The sequence below is a fragment of the Megascapheus bottae genome, chromosome 21 (genome assembly GCF_031878675.1).
Source record: "Megascapheus bottae isolate mThoBot1 chromosome 21, mThoBot2.hap1, whole genome shotgun sequence".
Taxonomy (NCBI): domain Eukaryota; kingdom Metazoa; phylum Chordata; class Mammalia; order Rodentia; family Geomyidae; genus Megascapheus; species Megascapheus bottae.
In genome coordinates, this window is record NC_143529.1 from 10,606,802 (window position 1) to 10,624,042 (window position 17,241).

A 17,241-nucleotide genomic window follows, 5' to 3' on the forward strand; every position below is an offset into this window, starting at 1 on the left:
CTTTCTCATGTCTTGGGCCCCATTTCGAATTGTGTCTTCTTGATGAAGAGTTCCTATATACTAGGCAAGCACTCTATCACTAGGCCATACTCCTGGCCCCCTCTGACTAATTTTTATTTGAGGTCTACTTTGTGGGATATGAGTATAGCTACTTCTGCCCAGAGAAGCAGGAAATCATTTCCTGACATCTGAATTAAATATAAATTTCTGAGTTAAATCTGAATTCTGTCCTAAGCAGCAGCACATACCATGTAAAGGATGAAAGCTGCAGCCTAGGTTATTACCAACACTCTCCCAGCCCACTGCCTCCATTTCAGCCCCTGCCCTGACTCATAGCAGGCCAAGATTTACCTTCACATTTCATGGACTGCTAATGAGCTCTCCTTGCCTAACTGGAGATTGTTTCCATTATTTCCTTCTGGATGGTGCATAGCGCTTTCTGTTTATTCTGTCTGTATTAACACCAACATCTAAGAGTAGGGAGTCTAGGGGAGCTCTTTGCAGAACTGTTGGGGTGGCTGAGCCAGAGATGAAGAGCTTAATGGGGTCATTTTAAAATCATCTATCTTCAGTTAGCTTTCAATATCAGTTTATTCCTTCAACTGGACTACTGAAGGCATCTATAGCATTTTCTGCAGTGAGACTGCCAAAATAGATAAATATATTTTTATACAGGACAATGGGAATATGAGAGGAAATGGTTTTATCAGTGAATGAACCTCTTACTTATCATGTGTGTTCTGTGTAATCTTCTGGGGGACCTGGAACCAACCCTGGACTCAAGGAATTGGTGGCTTATACCTTGGGCATTCCAAAGACCCAGATCAGTTGCCATGTGAAAAGAGTTGGTGGTGCCTTCGGAGGGAAAGCAAGCAAGTCTGGACATCTGGCAGCAGTGGCAGCTGTGGTAGCACACAAGTGAGTAGATATGTGAGCTACAGTTCTTAGCAGTTCATTCCCCATAAGTCCAAGGAGCTTCAGAAAAACACTAGAGGAGAAAGGCCAAGAGTCTGCTGATTCAGGCCTAATTACCAGGGCCACATGGGGAAGGCACTGAGTGAGACACATTTGCCTTTGTGATTTCTAGCTGAGTTGGCAATGTGGGGTGGGTCTCATCTATTGCACTTCCTGTATCTTTAGCTGAAAATCCTCCCTGTCTCTCACCAGTAAAGGAAGTAATAGTGAAACTGACAATATGATTTATCAACTGTATTCATTAGACATGAATGAAACTCCATAGATGTAGAAGACAGGGCAAAACCACACCAAAAAAAAAGAAGAAGAAAAAGATTTTGCCCAAAGAGGTATTATTATTTCTGAAAGGAAGACACACCTGCACACCTGGTTGGACATTAAAAATTTAATATGTTAAGGACTCTCAAAAAAACTGCTGACACGTGTGTTTCTTGGAAGAGCTGGCTGGGGACAGGAGATGGAGAGACACTGAGCACATCTTTGAACTTTGTGAATTGTGCATGCATTAACTATTCAAAAAATAAAATATTTATGACCATTACTGAAGCACACAGCTGGTAAAGAATGCTGATATGATATTAGAAAGACCCGATCAGAACTTCTTCTCTAAAGCAAACTAGACATCATGTTCTCATATATCCAAACATCTAGGAGAATGAGCATCCTGGGATTATGGACTGTTACACATGTACACACCAATACACACAGTTTAGAAAAGCATATAATAGCAAAGACACAAGACATATGACAAATTTTAATAATCTCACCATAGTTCAGCTAGTGTTTATGCGGGTATAATGCATGATGTACCCTTCAATGAAACACCGAAAGAAGGTAAAAGTTGGTTTACTTAGAGACTTTGCTGTGCTCCTAGGAGTAAAGGTAAGATATCCAGAGGAGGTTTTGGAATTCTAACCTCTGCTGTCATGTGAATATGATGAAATTAAAGCTCAGCCTGGGGGATTCTTTTTGAAAGAAGAGAGCTAGATCCCAGAAGCATTATAGAAGAAATAAATAGTAAGTCTTTACATGAATGGTATTTGGATGATAAATATAACACATGAAGACTTTAAACTTTCAGGTTAAGAAAGTATTGATGCCACTAATACAAATGAAGTAGCCACAAAAGATAGTAATGAAACACAAATGTCAAACCAAAGATTTCTTAAATTGCAAAATTGCTTTGAAGGAAATCCCCTGAGATTTTTCCTTTGTGAGTGGGAACACCATTCTGAAACAATAAAACTCTTAGCCGGGCATCAATGGACTCACGCCTATAATCCTTGGTACTCAGGAGACTGAGGTCTGAGGGTAGTGGTTCAAATCCAGCAAGGGCAAGAAAGTCTATGAGATTTATATCTCAAAAAAGCTCAAAGTGGAACTGTGACTCAAGTATTAGAAAACTAGCCTCAAGCAGGAATAGGTCAGGTCAGGCTCTGAGTTCAAACCCAGGATCAGCAAAAGTAAAATAAACATTACTTACCTAGCTAATTAATTAAAAATAAAGCTCTTAAAATAAAACTATGAAGTTAGTCTCACCCTCCCCCACAAATACTCTACCACGACTCTTAAGAGCAATAGGAAAGGAACTTCTTTCTAGCTTTCTAGCTACCTCATGAAAATCTGTTCTCTGACTCCTTGTTGTCTGGCAGATAGGAGATAATGGTTTCTAGAGCCTTCCATAAACCTAAACTCTCAAATCACTTAAAATTTTCATTTCAATTTCTTTCTCTCCAGAACTGGCTTCCCAGTTCGCTTTATTCTAGAGCGTGGGGATGACATGGTGGCCGCCACCCACTGCTGGGGACATACAAGGTGAGTGGAGAAGAAAGTCCAGTATCTGTGAAAGCAAACACTGGGAGGTAGGGCTCCGTAATTTTTGTTTTACCAAGCTCTCCAAGTAACTAGACATGACAGCTTTCAGAATCACCGGGTTAGGTGACTGTTTTGTCCCCGTTGTTATACCTGAGGACCCGAAGGCCTAGAATGGTGGGATGTGAATGGTGGGGTAGAATTCCCAGGGGGAGCCTAGCTAGTTCACTCTCCAGCCACGTTTGCTGGGATTTGAGAGAACTACCATCCCGCACTTGTGCTGATCTCGGGATGCTCGGCTGCTCCCACCTCACGTGTAGTGTAAATGTTGTTCTTGGCTCACAGATCGGCTTTATGAACCATGGGAAAATCGAGGCTGCAGACGTGGAATATCACATCAACGGAGGCTGCACACCAGATGATTCTGAACTGGTATGTGGCTTTCACAAATACCTGGGATTCTGGTTTTTTGTGCTGAGCTCGATACATTTTCATGTGAGCCCACACCCATTTGGCACAGAACATGGATTATTAGCAGTTGATGACTCAGATGCTTCTGGATCTCCACCTCCCTCTGTCTGTGAGGGAACTTTGGCTCCTGTGTAGCTCTGAGACCTTCTGCTGGGAAGCCTATCCAAAGCTCTCTTGCATGAATTTCTTAGGTTGTCCGCACCCAACAAAACTTCCACAGCACACTACTTAGTTCTTCATTCCTCCTCCCTTCCTAACAACCCCCCCCCACTTGGTGAACGGGGTGTGGTGTCAGAGAACCACACACAACTTAGCTTCTGGGAAAGGGCAGGGCTTTGGGCTTGTCTCCGGCATATCTCTGTGGCTTTCAGGAAATCTTTTACCTATGCCCTCCCTAGCTTCTGAAATCCCTTTCTGATCAAGAGAGCTTTGACTATATGGACTCTGCCTTCCTACACTGATGATGTTGTAAAAGTTGAATGAAATGGATGCATCTTAATTCTTCTTATGGAAACCTTAAAGAGACAACCTTATGTAGCTCAGCTACCTTTGCAATGCCTCCTGTTCTAAAATTTACATGGTCACTGTAAATTAACAGTAGATAAGAGGAAATTTTACCATGTTTGGTTTTTTTTCCTCTGTTCTCAATCAATGTTTCTGTCCATTCTAGAAGCTTTGGGACTTGTGGGGTTTTATTTCTCCTATCTGCTCAATGCCTTTGCTTCCTAATGAGCCCTGGGATAAAGTCTACAGCTTGCCCCTTTTATGAATATTTATGAAATTCCTATGATTCAGAAAATTGTTTGTTTTTACTCTTTTTTTTGTTTGTTTTTGTTTTTGTTTTGCCAGTCCTGGGCTTCAGCTCAGGGCATGAGCATTGTCCTTGGGCTTTCTCAAAGTCAGAGCTCTACCACTTGAGCCACAGCACCACTTCTGGCTTTTTTCTATGTATGTGGGACTGAGGAATCGAACCTGGGTCTTCGTGCATGCTAGGCAAGCACTCTACCACTAGGCCAAACTCCCAGTCCCAACTTGTTTTTACTCTTAAAACAAATGGATTCTGGCTCAACATAAAATATTGCTGTTGTGCCTTGGAGGAGGAGGAGGAGGAAGAGGAGGAGGAGGAGGAAAAGGAGGAGGAGGAGGAAGAGGAGGAGGAGGAGGAGGAGGAGGAGGAGGAGGAGGAGGTCTCCAGAGACCCAGCAAACCCTCACCTCCACAAAAAGCTGGGGATGATACCCCATCTGGAGAGCTATTATTTCCAGTGCTTTCATGGAACGATTCAGTGACCCAGGATGTCACATTGGGATGAAACACTGGAATTGGCCTTTCACCCCTATAGATAACCAAGATTAGCAAACGGTCAAATTTCTTATCTAAAATGCCATGACTTTGTACATAACCTATGCTTATTCTCTTCATACTTTAAATCATTTCTAAATTCTTTATTAAACCTAAGGTATTATAAGTACTACATAAATAGATATAACACTGTATTGCATAGGACAAAATGAACAAAAATGAAAGAAATAGTTCCATATGTTCAGCAGAGATGCAATTTTTTTTTTTTACTGTTTTTGGTCTGAGGTTGGTTGAATCTTCAGCTACAGAAATCTAGAATTTTGTCAGATCATTATCAGAAACTTTGGGCTTTGCTGAGATTTTATGTTTTAAGTATTTAGGGAGAAAAAAATGGACCTCATGAAATATTAAAGAAGTTGAAGGTTTCAAACTAAAGAGAAAATGCAATAGTGTCATTATACATACTCCTCATAACATCTTAGGGTATCAAAAAATTTAAAGCAGTTTCCATTTCTACTAGATGCAAAACATAAATTACAGGAATGTTTTTGTTTTCCTTTTTGTGTTAGACTCATATATGCCAAGTACTGTACCCTCAGCCCTCAAAAAAGTCTTTTATTTATTCATATGATTATGGGTCCATGTATGTGTAATTAGAATTCATTAACTTTAAAGTGAAGTAGATGGTCACTCAAGTAGATAGCCAAGAAACACTGAGATTCTTCATAATCTTGGTGCTAAGAATTACATTGAGAAATAATATGCATATAGGGCTGACATTTCTTTCATCTGGAGGAACAATTTGATCCATATGTACTTACTTCATTATGCAAATGTACTCTTTATGTTGGAACACTTTTCAGGTCATAGAATATGCCTTGCTCAAACTGGAAAATGCTTATAAGATCCCAAACCTGCGAGTGCGAGGCCGAGCTTGCAAAACCAATTTACCATCCAATACCGCTTTTCGAGGGTTTGGTTTTCCACAAGGAGCATTTGTAACAGAGACTTGGATGACAGCGGTAGCATCTAAATGCCACTTGCCACCAGAGATGGTAACAGGAACTGATAATCAAAAATAGTATTTGAACAGATAGGAGCACGTTTCTCTCTACTCCTCTTCTCTACTCTTCTCTTGTCTTCTTTTCTCCTCTCTGCTCTTCTCTTCTCTCCTCTCCCATCCCCTTCTCTTCCTTCCCGTCCCCTTCCTTTCTCTTTCTTTCCCTTCCTTTCCCTTTTTTTCTTTCTTCCTTCCTTCCCTTCCTCTTTCTTTCTTTCTTTCCTTTCTTTGTTGTGCTGGAACTGAACTCAGGTTTTTGAGCAATCAGGGTACTTGCTCACAGACACATCTCTACAGCTTCAGCCACGCATCTCCAGTCTGGCATTTTTTCTGGTTAATTGAAATAGAATATCAAGGACTTTTCTTCCTGGGGCTGCCTTCAAACCAGCATCCTCTGATCTCAGCCTTCTGAGTAGCTAATATTAGATGTGAGCTACTAGCTCCTGACTCACATTCTCTCCCTCCCTCCCTCTCTCTCTCTCTCTCTCTCTCTCTCTCTCTCTCTCTCTCTCTCTCTCTCTCTCTCTCTCTCTCTCTCTCTCTCTCTCTCTCTCTCTCTCCTCAATTCCACAAGTAGGCACTGTGTCTTAGTGGCTTATTTTACACTGACTTCACTCACTATAAATTTTGTTGTAATGTTTGTTGTCTGTAATCTACCAGGTTAGAGAGTTAAACATGTACAAAACAATTGATAAAACAATTCACAAGCAAGAATTTGATCCGAAGAATCTGATAAAATGCCGGGACAAATGTATGGAAAAGTCTTCATACTCAAGCAGAAGAAAAGCTGTAGAGGAATTTAACCAACAGAATTTTTGGAAGAAGAGAGGAATTTCCATTATCCCCATGAAATTCTCAGTTGGATACCCAAAGACATTTTATTATCAGGTAATTTCTAGAAATGCTTCAAAGTTTGGAAAACTTCAAAAGCTTATAATGCAAGGGCTGCCAGTTGTAGTCATTTTTAGAGATTCCTTGGGAACTCTAGAGCTTGTGGTACTGATGCTGGATAAACATTTCCCTCAGCTTCTCAGTCTCTGTTCAAGATCACAAGTCTTTCAGACCCACATACGAAAATCATTGCAAGGGATCTCACAAAAAGGAGAGTCTCATGAGGTAAAAAGTGTTACTAAAGATTTATTTTAGTATAACAGGATAAAGTAGGGAGAAATAGCTCCTGCAGGAAGTGGAAATTAAAGACTCAAAACTGAGGTTTCTCACTGTATGAGCTGGGTAAATGCACAAGATCGCCTTGCTTAACAACTCCTCATCCTAAAGGCAATCATTTCAGGTGGAGTCATTGGGTGGCTCTTCATTTGGCTTGAACTCTGGACAGTTTGAGTGTTGGGTAGAGTTTCTGTATCAGATGTGTATTTGCACATGTGCTGGTTTGCTTGTGCAATCTCTTCATGGGACTGAGTAGCCTTCAACAAAGGTTCTGAGCATAGTGGGACAGAAAGATCATTGTAAAATCAATGTCTACAAGGCAGATACCACAGTTCTAATTCATAGATGGTTTGAAGACTTCCTTAAACCTCATTTGCTATTTGTTATGCTTTTATGTAACCCTTGAACATTACTTCTAGAAGCAATTTCTGACTCACAATGTCTGCCCTATGCTTGCCCTGTACTAACTTGATTCTTAATTCTTATGGTGACACCATGCTGAAATTATTGATTACTCATTCAGGAGTCCTAACAAGATGGCCATCCACTTACTGCCGAGCCTAACACAAGTCACAGATATGGGCAAAGCAAGAAAGAAGAAAGGATGAGTTCATGGATGGCTGAATGGATGGATGGATGAGTGAATAATAGATGGCTGAATACATTGTTTACATGATTAAGAAGTAGAAGAATTTCTGTGAATGTTGAGTCTTTCTTTATAAAGTCCTTAAAATTTTTCTGCAAGTTCAAAGACAAAACATTAGGTCTATATGGTTTTCCAAAACAAACAAAGGAATCACTGAGTATTATACACAGAAAAAGCCAACATATCTGCCATGATTCCTTATTAGTGTGTGTAAATTTTCCAAATATTTCACCTTTGGGCTATAGAAATAACCAGAAGTTAGTAAGTCTTTCAAAATCAGTGCCACCGAGTTTGGGCAAAGACAGATCACTAGGAAGTATTGTAAGCAGGAGTCAGAGACCCAATTCCAGGATTCCACAGGTCAGGTCTGGCCACAGTACACCAAATAAAGAGACTAGTAGTAGTAAAGAGCAGAAGAGGACATTTATTGGGTGACCAGGAACAGCTATGAGCTTTAAATTTAGATAACATTGGGGCAAAGGGTGAGAGGCATACGTAACTCTTAAACAGATCCAGCAAATTGGGGCTTGCCTCATAGTTATCAATTCATTATTGCAGCCATCACCCATGGGAAGCAAGGTGAATAGGAAAGTCATTGTTGCTGGGGTGAAGTTTCAACTGTGCTCACAAGATGTTATCAGTTAGGCCTGGCCTTCCTGGATTTCACTGTAAATACAGGAGAGAGACTCAGAACGAAGAAGGCCCATGGAAAATAGAAGCAGGGATGCCAAACTTTTGCCCTGCTTTTAGTTTTCCTCTGGACATCTGCAGGCCCAGAGGAGGGTACTTTTCAAAAAGAACATAAATCAAAGCAGGTCCAGAGTACCTGTTACAATATTCTTAGTGGGATTTAAAAAATAATATTTTACAAGCATTGAGTTTTGTAGGATTACATTAGAAGTCAAATAGATGGAAGTATGTAAGATTGCTACACTGATCGGTCCTGGGCTCTTTGTCTAGGAGCCAAGAACATGTTGAGGTCCTCCAATTGCTTGTAGCCACCACTTCCCATGGACTCTGGGAGAGAGTGCATTAGTGGCCGGCCAGCTGGGCCATGTGTCACCTTCAGCAATTCTATTGCTCTATTCGCACTTTGCCAAAGGGTGATTTGGAAACATTTTTTTGTAAACAAGTTTCTTTCAGGTGATTAAATACACCAGAAATTGCTATTAGAAGTAACCATGATGATCAAGGAAAATTGGTTTACCTTTTTCAAATTGAAATTTATATTAATTTGATACATATAATACCTATATATGTATTCATATAATGTCCAAGTCGCTTAATTCTGATATATCCTGCTTCCAGAACATTCCTAACAACCTTTCTCCTGATCCTCTTCTCCAGCCCCTAGCATCCTTAAACTATTCTACTTCTCTGCTCTTTCTAGCAGCTGAGCTGAGGTCACAAATGGTAATGGCCTGATAAAGTCTATATCTTAATTAGGGATTTCTAGAGTCAATGTCCAAATGTTTACATTGCCTAGTTTAGGAAACTGTGACACTACAGATCACCCATAAGGGAATGCCAAACATCATTTATCCCTAACCACACACAGTTGATTGCTTGTGTACCTCCTTTCAGAGAATATTGTTACAATGCATTTTTTCTGATACTTTTTCTCAATGAATATAACCTTATTGCACCAAGGGCTGATGGAGCATACCTATCATTCTTATTACTCAGGAGGCTGAGAGCCACAAAACCACGGGTTAAAGCTAACCTTAGTGCAAAACTCATACAAACTCCACCTCTGAAGACACCAGATATAAGCCAGACTGGGGCATGGGGCAAGGGGGGTTGGAGGAAGCATGTAGCTCAAGTGGTAGACTGCCAGCCAAACATCCTAATCATGCAAAAAGCTCTGAGTTTAAACTCAGTTAGAGGCAATGAAAGAAAAGGGAGGGAGGGAGAGAGGGAGGGAAATAGATTTATTGCTTTATGATTATCTATACTATATGCTTATTATCATACCAATTACTGTCATAAAATTGGCCACATTGCCAAAAAGCAGTCTTCAAATTCAATACAATGCTCATCAAAATCCCAATATCATTGTTCACAGAGATGAGAAATCAGTCCTCAAATGCATATGGAAGCACAAAAGGCCCCAAAGAGCCAAAGCAATTCTATGCCAAAAATATCAAGGAATTACAATTACAGTTTTCAAACTATACTATAGATCCATAGTAACAAAAGCAGCTTGGAATTGGGGGAGGGGGAAACCCAGCCCCAAAGACCAATGGAACTGACTTGACAACCAAGAAATGAACTCACATATCTAACCATTTGATTTTTTTGGACTAGGTAGCTAAAAATATATGTTGGGAAAAAATAGTCTCTTCAACAAATAGTGCTGGGAAAACTGTATATCTCTATGTAAAGGACTAAAACTGGATTGAATGCCTGTCTCTCACCATCTACTAATATCAATTCAAAGCGAATCAAAGATTGTATGTAAGATTTGAAACCTGGAAACTACCACAGAAAAGATCAAACATTGGAACTTATTGGCATAAGAAAAATCTTCCTGAATAGAATTCCAGGTGCACAACAAAGTAGAGAGAATTGATCAATAGAACCGAAACAAGCTAAAAAGCTTCTGTTCAGCCACAGATGGAGTCATTTAACTAAAAAGGTAGCTTTCAGAATGGTCAAAGTTTGCTATACAGCTAACAAGGGCCAAAATATACAATGAGTTCAAAACCTGAAGCTTTCAAAAATTCAATAACCCAACTAACAAGTGAACGAAGAAGCTAAATAAATACTCTTCAGAGAAAGAAGTACAAGGAGCCAATCAATACATAAAGAAATGTTCAATATTCCTAGCCTACAGGAAGAACAGTCACTCCTTCTATTGTAGCTTTCTGAGTGATTTCTTAACTGGGCAGACTTACATGTTTATTATCCCTCCTTTGGAACCTCTGAGACCAAATGTAAAGACCGTGCACTGTACGCGATTTTTTACATATAATTCTGGCAGTGTCCAGCAACATACCATATTTGAGTACAGTAATATATCTTCTGTGAAGTATATAATTGCTCAAACTGAGATTTTGTTTGGTTTTCTTTGAGACAAAAAATCTTGCTATGTGTCCCAAGCTAGTCTCAACTCCATATCATCTGAACAGTAGGATGGTAGACAACCATCACTATACCTGAATCACTAAGTCAGATGTGTGCATGAGTGTGTGTGTGTGTGTGTGTGTGTGTGTGTGTGTGTATGTACATGCCCATGCCTGTCCCGGGGCTTGAACACAAGACCTGGGTACTGATCCTGAATTGTTTTGCTCAAGCCTAATGCACTCCAATATGAATCATAGCTTTGCTTCCAGCTTTTTGGTAGTTAATTGGAGATAGACTTTCCTGCCCAGGTTGGATCCTCAGCTCTCAGCCTCCTGAGTAGCTAGGATTACAGATGTAAAGCCACTGACATCCAACTAAGTCAGGTTTTTAAAATTATGTACCTTACTACATTGAATGAAATAAGGTTACCAAAACATTTTTTAGTAATCGTTGAGTTAAGAATTGTAGTAACTGACTGTGGACTTACATGAATACTTATCAGTTTTTCTTATACCAACATAGTATACCACCAATGAAACTGTGGAAATGTGAGATTTTGCTTTCTATTCTTTGTATTATTTTTGTATTTTAATCTATAGGTCTCTGCATGCCATTTTACTCCCCAGATGTAAAAAAAAGAAGCAAAGAGAAATTATTCAATGAGATAGACTGTCAATCTCCAAATGACAAGTGATGGTCAAGAAAGTTCACCATCCAGCAAACCAGTGTTTTCTAGGTTGACCTAGTTCTTTGCATTTCTTTCCATTTATTCCATAATAGTGAAACTGTGGCTTTATTTTAGGAGTTTGGGCTACTTCATTTGCCACTGCTATTATTAAACATTCAAATATAGGACTAAGGATGTATAAAGTCATGGTTTCTACCTCCAATATCACTAAAAACAAAATAAAAGTCAAGTCCACATGGCAGGGTAACCAATTTCTGGTTTTATTTTCAGGCTGCGGCTCTGGTTCACATCTACACAGATGGGTCTGTATTAGTTGCTCATGGTGGAATCGAATTGGGACAAGGTATTAACACCAAAATCATACAGGTAAAAGAGATTGTTCAATTTTACCATTAGCTAAAACTAGACTATAGAAAACATCCAGACCCTGGGCTTTGTGATTCAATGATCAGATACCCACAATGTTGCCTGTTCTGAATGACATGGAAATGAGCCAGCTGGGACTCAAGAAGAAGGCTTTTCTGTCCCTATTTAGTGAGAGGTTTCACCAAAACTTGGCTTCCCAAGAGATCAGTGAGTGGCTCCTGTGTCTTCAGTGCAATGGTTAGGATTTCTCACAAGCTCTGAAGCTCAGTTGCAGGAAGCCAGTGTTCTCAGATAATTACTGTATGTAATCAACACAAGGAATTCATACTTCTTGGTGCCATTTCCTTTTCCATCAAGGAACCCACTTTCTCATACTGACTCTGTAGAACAGGCACCTGTGATAAATCTGGGTCCTTCCTCTCAGCGATGGACCAAAGCCATCCATCCATCAGGCCTCTCTGTAGGTGATGAAAAGATGGCAGATATATGCTTTGTCTTTGCATGGTTTCCCTCCTAGAGAAAACTTTCTCCAAACCCTGCCACGTGGCATCAAGGAATATTGTCCTAACCCCTAACACTTGAGAGGTTTAGAGTAGAGAAATGTTTTAAGGAAATTTTAGATTCTTTACAAATTTGACTTGACTACGCCTATCCAAACTACAGAGGATGAAATCTCCTTATCATTTTATAAAATAGAACAAACTTAGTAGGCTTACATTGTTGCCCCAGTTTCATCCGGGACCAGTTCATCTGTCTGTCTGTTTTCCTGGGCAGGTGGCCAGCCGTGAGTTACAGATCCCGATGTCGTACATACACCTGGGTGAGATGAACTCCATGATGGTACCCAACACAATCGCCACAGCGGCCTCGACTGGGGCAGATGTCAATGGAAAGGCCGTGCAGGTATTGATTCACAAGCGCCTTGCCTTCTGTGTATCCCCAAACCCTTTTCCCAATGAGCCCTGGGAAATAACTTCTCCAATGTGGAAGATGACTCTTGCTGCTTTTTCATGAGTTTTGGAAAGAACAGGGTAAAACCCCATGTCCTAGTATTTCTATATCCATTTGTATAGCCCTGCCATGCTACTTTCCAAGAGTAAGACAAAGAGACAGGTCTTTACATAAAAGACCTCCTTACATACAATGAAGATAGACTGCCTTCTTGGCAAGCCAGCTTTTGTGGGCGTGGGGTGCGGTGGAGGGAGTGGTGTGCTAGTCCTGGGGCTTGAATTTATGGCTTGAGTGCTGTCCCCTAGCTTTATCAGTCAAGATCGGCCCTCTGCCTCATGAGCCATAGCTCTACTTCTGACTTTTTGTTGGCTAATTGGAGATAAGAGTTAACATGGATTTTTTTTCTGCCCAGGCTGGCTTCAAACTGTGATCCTCAGACCTCAGACTCCTGAGTAGCTATGACCACAGGCATGAACCACTGGCATCTGTGGAGGGCAGAGGTCTTCATTAGCCAAGAGAGTGCCCTCTGGAAAAGGGCAAATGCAATGCCTACTTTGAAAGGAGACAGATTTCCTTAGTTTGATTAGCTGAACTTGATACCAATGACAAGCATTACTTAAAGGCTCTGTAGCAATTTAGGCTCCAGACTTTTCTTCCACACGACTTTAATGAGTACTTCCAGAGTAAAGTAACAGAGAACAGTGAGGGTCATGGCTATTTGTTTGATACACAAAACAACCTTTCCGGGTAGGTTTTATTTTTAGTCAAATTAAGACACTTTGGAAAGCAAAGAAAGGTTTTGCTGTTAACACAAAGATGGCAAGTGTTGGTGGGGTTGGCATGAGAAAATTAGAGGTCGTGCTCACCTAGTGCTAGTATCTTCAGATCACAAACGAAATTTCTAAGGTATGGGAAGAAACAGTCACTCAAATAGTGAGAAGAAGCAGCCTTATTTGATCCCACGGATGTCCAACTCAAAACTCCACATTTCTCTACACCAGCCTGCCTTTTTCAGTGCCTGATCTTGGAACAGCTCTTGCATTCTCTACCCAGGACAGAGATTGTGGGTTCCCTTGGTTTGTTGTCTCACCTTCTCATGTGGCCACTCAGCACTTGGTACCCTTGGTACTACTTCCACAGGGGACATCAGAGCCTGACACTCGTCCAGACATGGACACAAACCAGATGGGAGATATCTGAGTATGGAGAAGGGGAGCATGATGACTGATACAGAGTAAGAAAGTGATATTTGTTTGTCCTCATCTTCTAATTCTCTACTGCTCTATGTCATGTCTGACTTACAGAATGCCTGTCAGACCCTCAGGAAATGCCTGGAACCCATCATCTGCCAGAACCCTAATGGTACCTGGGAAGAGTGGGTGAGTAGGTGTGGCAGAAGCCTACCGAACTCTCCAGAACCACTGGTGGAAGCAAGGACTTGGTGTGGTGCATCCTTGGTGGCCTCCTCCTTCTCGCCCAGCTCTGGACAGTGTCTTAAGGAATAGACTGTTCACCTGGGCATCTTATTAAACCTCAAATTCTGATTTGGTAGGTTTGAGGTAGGCCACAGATGCTGCATTTCCATAAAGTTCCCAGGTAACACTGTGAGTAGATCCACAATGCATCTCGAAACCAGATCTTCTTTGACAGAAACCTCTGGTTTACCTGAGAATGCTATTCTTAGGTAAATGCACCTATAGCTGATTTCTTGCTAAGGAAGGTCGAGTCTGTGCCATCTAGTTCACTTCTAGCAATGTGAACAGGATAAAAAGCAAGACATGTAAGAGGAGTTCTTGCTTCAATATTGGATCAAGTTTTGAACAAAGCACCTTCACTGAAGGCTCCAAATACTAATTTGATATGTATATTTCAGGCGTTCCTAGGAAATAAAAACAAATAAGAATTCTTCAGGGTTAGTTGTTGCTTTTCTTTCAGAATAAAGGGTACATAAATGGTCATGACCCAGATACGAAATTATGGGAGCAGAAGTTCTTCAAAGCTCTGTGAGTACTTCATTCATGCTGTCAGAAAGTGATTCTGAAGTTTCATGGGAAACCCACAGAGAGCAGTGATGGATGGAGCAAAAGGATAGTGTTACTTCATTGATCCAGTCAACTAACCTCCTCTCATGGCTCTGACCATAGCTAGAGCTCCAGCACCAGCCCACTTCCCAGGGCTTGGGGAAAGGAAGATGGAGATCATCTGTCAGATTTTGCTTGAAGACCAGAATTTAGAGTTCTGCCATAGACATTTGTTTACTTTCCTCTCCATTTGTTCTGTAAATCGATCCACCCAAGCACTATCTCCTCAGGGGGAGTCAGAGAAGGCAGTCAGACTTCACAAGCATGTATCGGAACCCACTAGTGACAAGCCACTCATCAAAATCGTATTCCCAATAATAAGTAAGAGAATGACAGCCCAAAGTAGCTATTTCCCTGTGTTTTTCTTCTTTTTGTCCAGTTGTATATTTCTCCTTGAATATTATTCTTCTTTTACAGGTCAATGAAGCTTTTACTCAAAGTATTAGTCTCCCTGCCACTGGATATTTTAGGTAAGAAGTGTCTGATGTTGGCCTAAAGTTATTTGCTCTAAGAACAGGCAAGGATCTTTGGAAAGATGTGCTTGGTTGTTTATAGTTTCAACATTAAGTCTATGATTACATATTTTATTTTATTGGAAGAGAGAGATATTATGTCATGACAGGAAGGTAGATCTATAACTTGGTACATGTGCAATACATCACCCTTCCATCATTCTCCCCTTTATCCCTCCCTTCCGTCTCTACCCTTGTTATGTTGTTCCATTTTTATATGCATTGAATCTAATTACAACTCTCTTCTATGGACAAATAGATGCTTTGCTGTGAGAGCTGTTAGGTAAGCCAGAGATGATAGTCCAAACAAATAGCATGAGGAATTAAGCAAAGTACATCAGAAGAAGGGAATTTGTCCAAAAGCAACAGGGAGATTTTACAAATGAAGTAAAAACAAACTCTGTTCTTACCACATAATAATACACAGGTCAGCAGAATTCTACATAGCCACCAAACAACATAAAATAATGGCATTGGGGCTGGGAGTTTGGCCTAGTGGTTAAAGTGCTTGCCTAGCATGCTTGAAGACCCGGGTTCAATTCCTTGGTACCACATACATAGAAAAAAAGCCGGAAGTGGTGCTGAACCTCAAGTGGTAGAGCTCTATCCTTGAGAAAGTCCAAGGATGGTGCTCAAGCCCTGAGCTCAAGCCCAGGACTGGCAAAAAAAAAAAAAATAATAATGGCATTGGCTGGGAAGTGGATGGAATGAAAGCAAACCATGTTGAGTGAGATAAGCCAAGACCAAAGGAACAAATGGCCCATGGTCTCCTTGATATATGGGTATTAGATCCAAACAATACAAGAGCGAGGACTGAATACTCAGGAACCCAGGTCACTGACATGAATTTGGAGATATAAATATATCTTTGTGGACATATAAGTCTATGATGAGATTTATATTCTATAGACACATATTGATATATATATTGGTATGCATCTATGATAAAGACTCACTTTAATTAGAATTTTGTTCTTTAATTTATGTGCCAATGATTGCATATAGAGATTTTTTTCTGGAATACTGGACTGTAGAACATGACATTTGAAATATGATGTAAAAACTCAGTGTTACTAAAAACTTTTTAAAAAAATGTTGTAATATCAAAAAAAAGAATACACAGGCCCAGCTCTTCTCTCAGGGAGGGTAGTATTGTATGTGGATGATATCTACAGAGACACAATTCGCATCTGAGGTAGGGCAGATCTTGAGGTATCAAGAGACCATCCCCAATGCCAATTGTTCAGAGAAAGAATGTAAATTTAGGTAACTGCAACTAAGAGGACCCAGTTTCCAACAATTTGACATGTCAAGACCATGGAAGACCAAGATACTAATAGGTGGATGAGTATAAAGAATGGAAATCATTACAAAGAAGGAGACCAAGAGGTAGAAAGTAAAACATCCATACACTGTCCCAACAATTGAAGATCTAAATGAGGACTGTGAAATAATCTCCTTTTGTTGACCTTTGCGTTTCCTCTATCATCTATCCAAGTTTTATATGGACAGTATAGCTTTGTTCAGTTGGGCCATGAAAAATCAACCAAGAGTCTTCTATCCTGCATAAGAAAAAAGGGAAATAATGCACCTTGGGGCCCGTTTGGCAACAGTAAGATCAGACAGAGCCCCCAAAGGGATCTGTAGCCTTAGAGTTAAGGCCATATGATTTATCCAGTGCCAGACCCAATGTTCTGAGCTTCTTTTTCACCAAGAAAAGTGAAATCTCTCCCAGAAGGAGAAATTGGAAAGCCATCCTGTCATGTAGGAATGGAATTCTAGGGAGACAGGTGGCCATGGCACTGGCAGCTAGTAACAAAAGAAGGAGAGACTTGGAACTTAAAAGGCCATGGGAGATAGGAAGCAAGACTAGTGACTGGAAAAGACTTATAAAACAGGCTCAGTGGCTGGAATTGCAACCCAGCCAGGATAAGGCTCAGGTTCAAGGATAAGGGAAAGATACTTTTTACCACAACTATCAAGGTCCCCTGAGATGACTTGCCTAGTTTTAAGCTAGTGTCATTGAAACAGAGACTGAGAGTAAAAGAGCTGTACCCGATCTGTGAAAATAATAACAGTAATAGTAGTAATAGTAATAATAATAACAATAAACTTACAACTGTGTAAGAGCATTATAATTTCTA

The 17,241-nt window shown here is 40.4% G+C and overlaps 1 protein-coding gene across 1 annotated transcript in view; it reads left to right on the forward strand.

The window, feature by feature from the left end:
* The window catches only part of LOC150048610 (aldehyde oxidase 3-like), an 83,371-nt gene that overhangs the window by 43,890 nt on the left and 22,240 nt on the right, over positions 1 to 17,241 (forward strand). Inside the window, 10 exon segments of the mRNA XM_090354574.1 lie at positions 785 to 918; positions 2,713 to 2,753; positions 2,756 to 2,790; positions 3,133 to 3,219; positions 5,424 to 5,615; positions 6,281 to 6,508; positions 11,458 to 11,553; positions 12,328 to 12,456; positions 13,809 to 13,883; positions 15,003 to 15,055. Coding sequence (XP_090210700.1) covers positions 785 to 918; positions 2,713 to 2,753; positions 2,756 to 2,790; positions 3,133 to 3,219; positions 5,424 to 5,615; positions 6,281 to 6,508; positions 11,458 to 11,553; positions 12,328 to 12,456; positions 13,809 to 13,883; positions 15,003 to 15,055 — 1,070 coding nt within the window.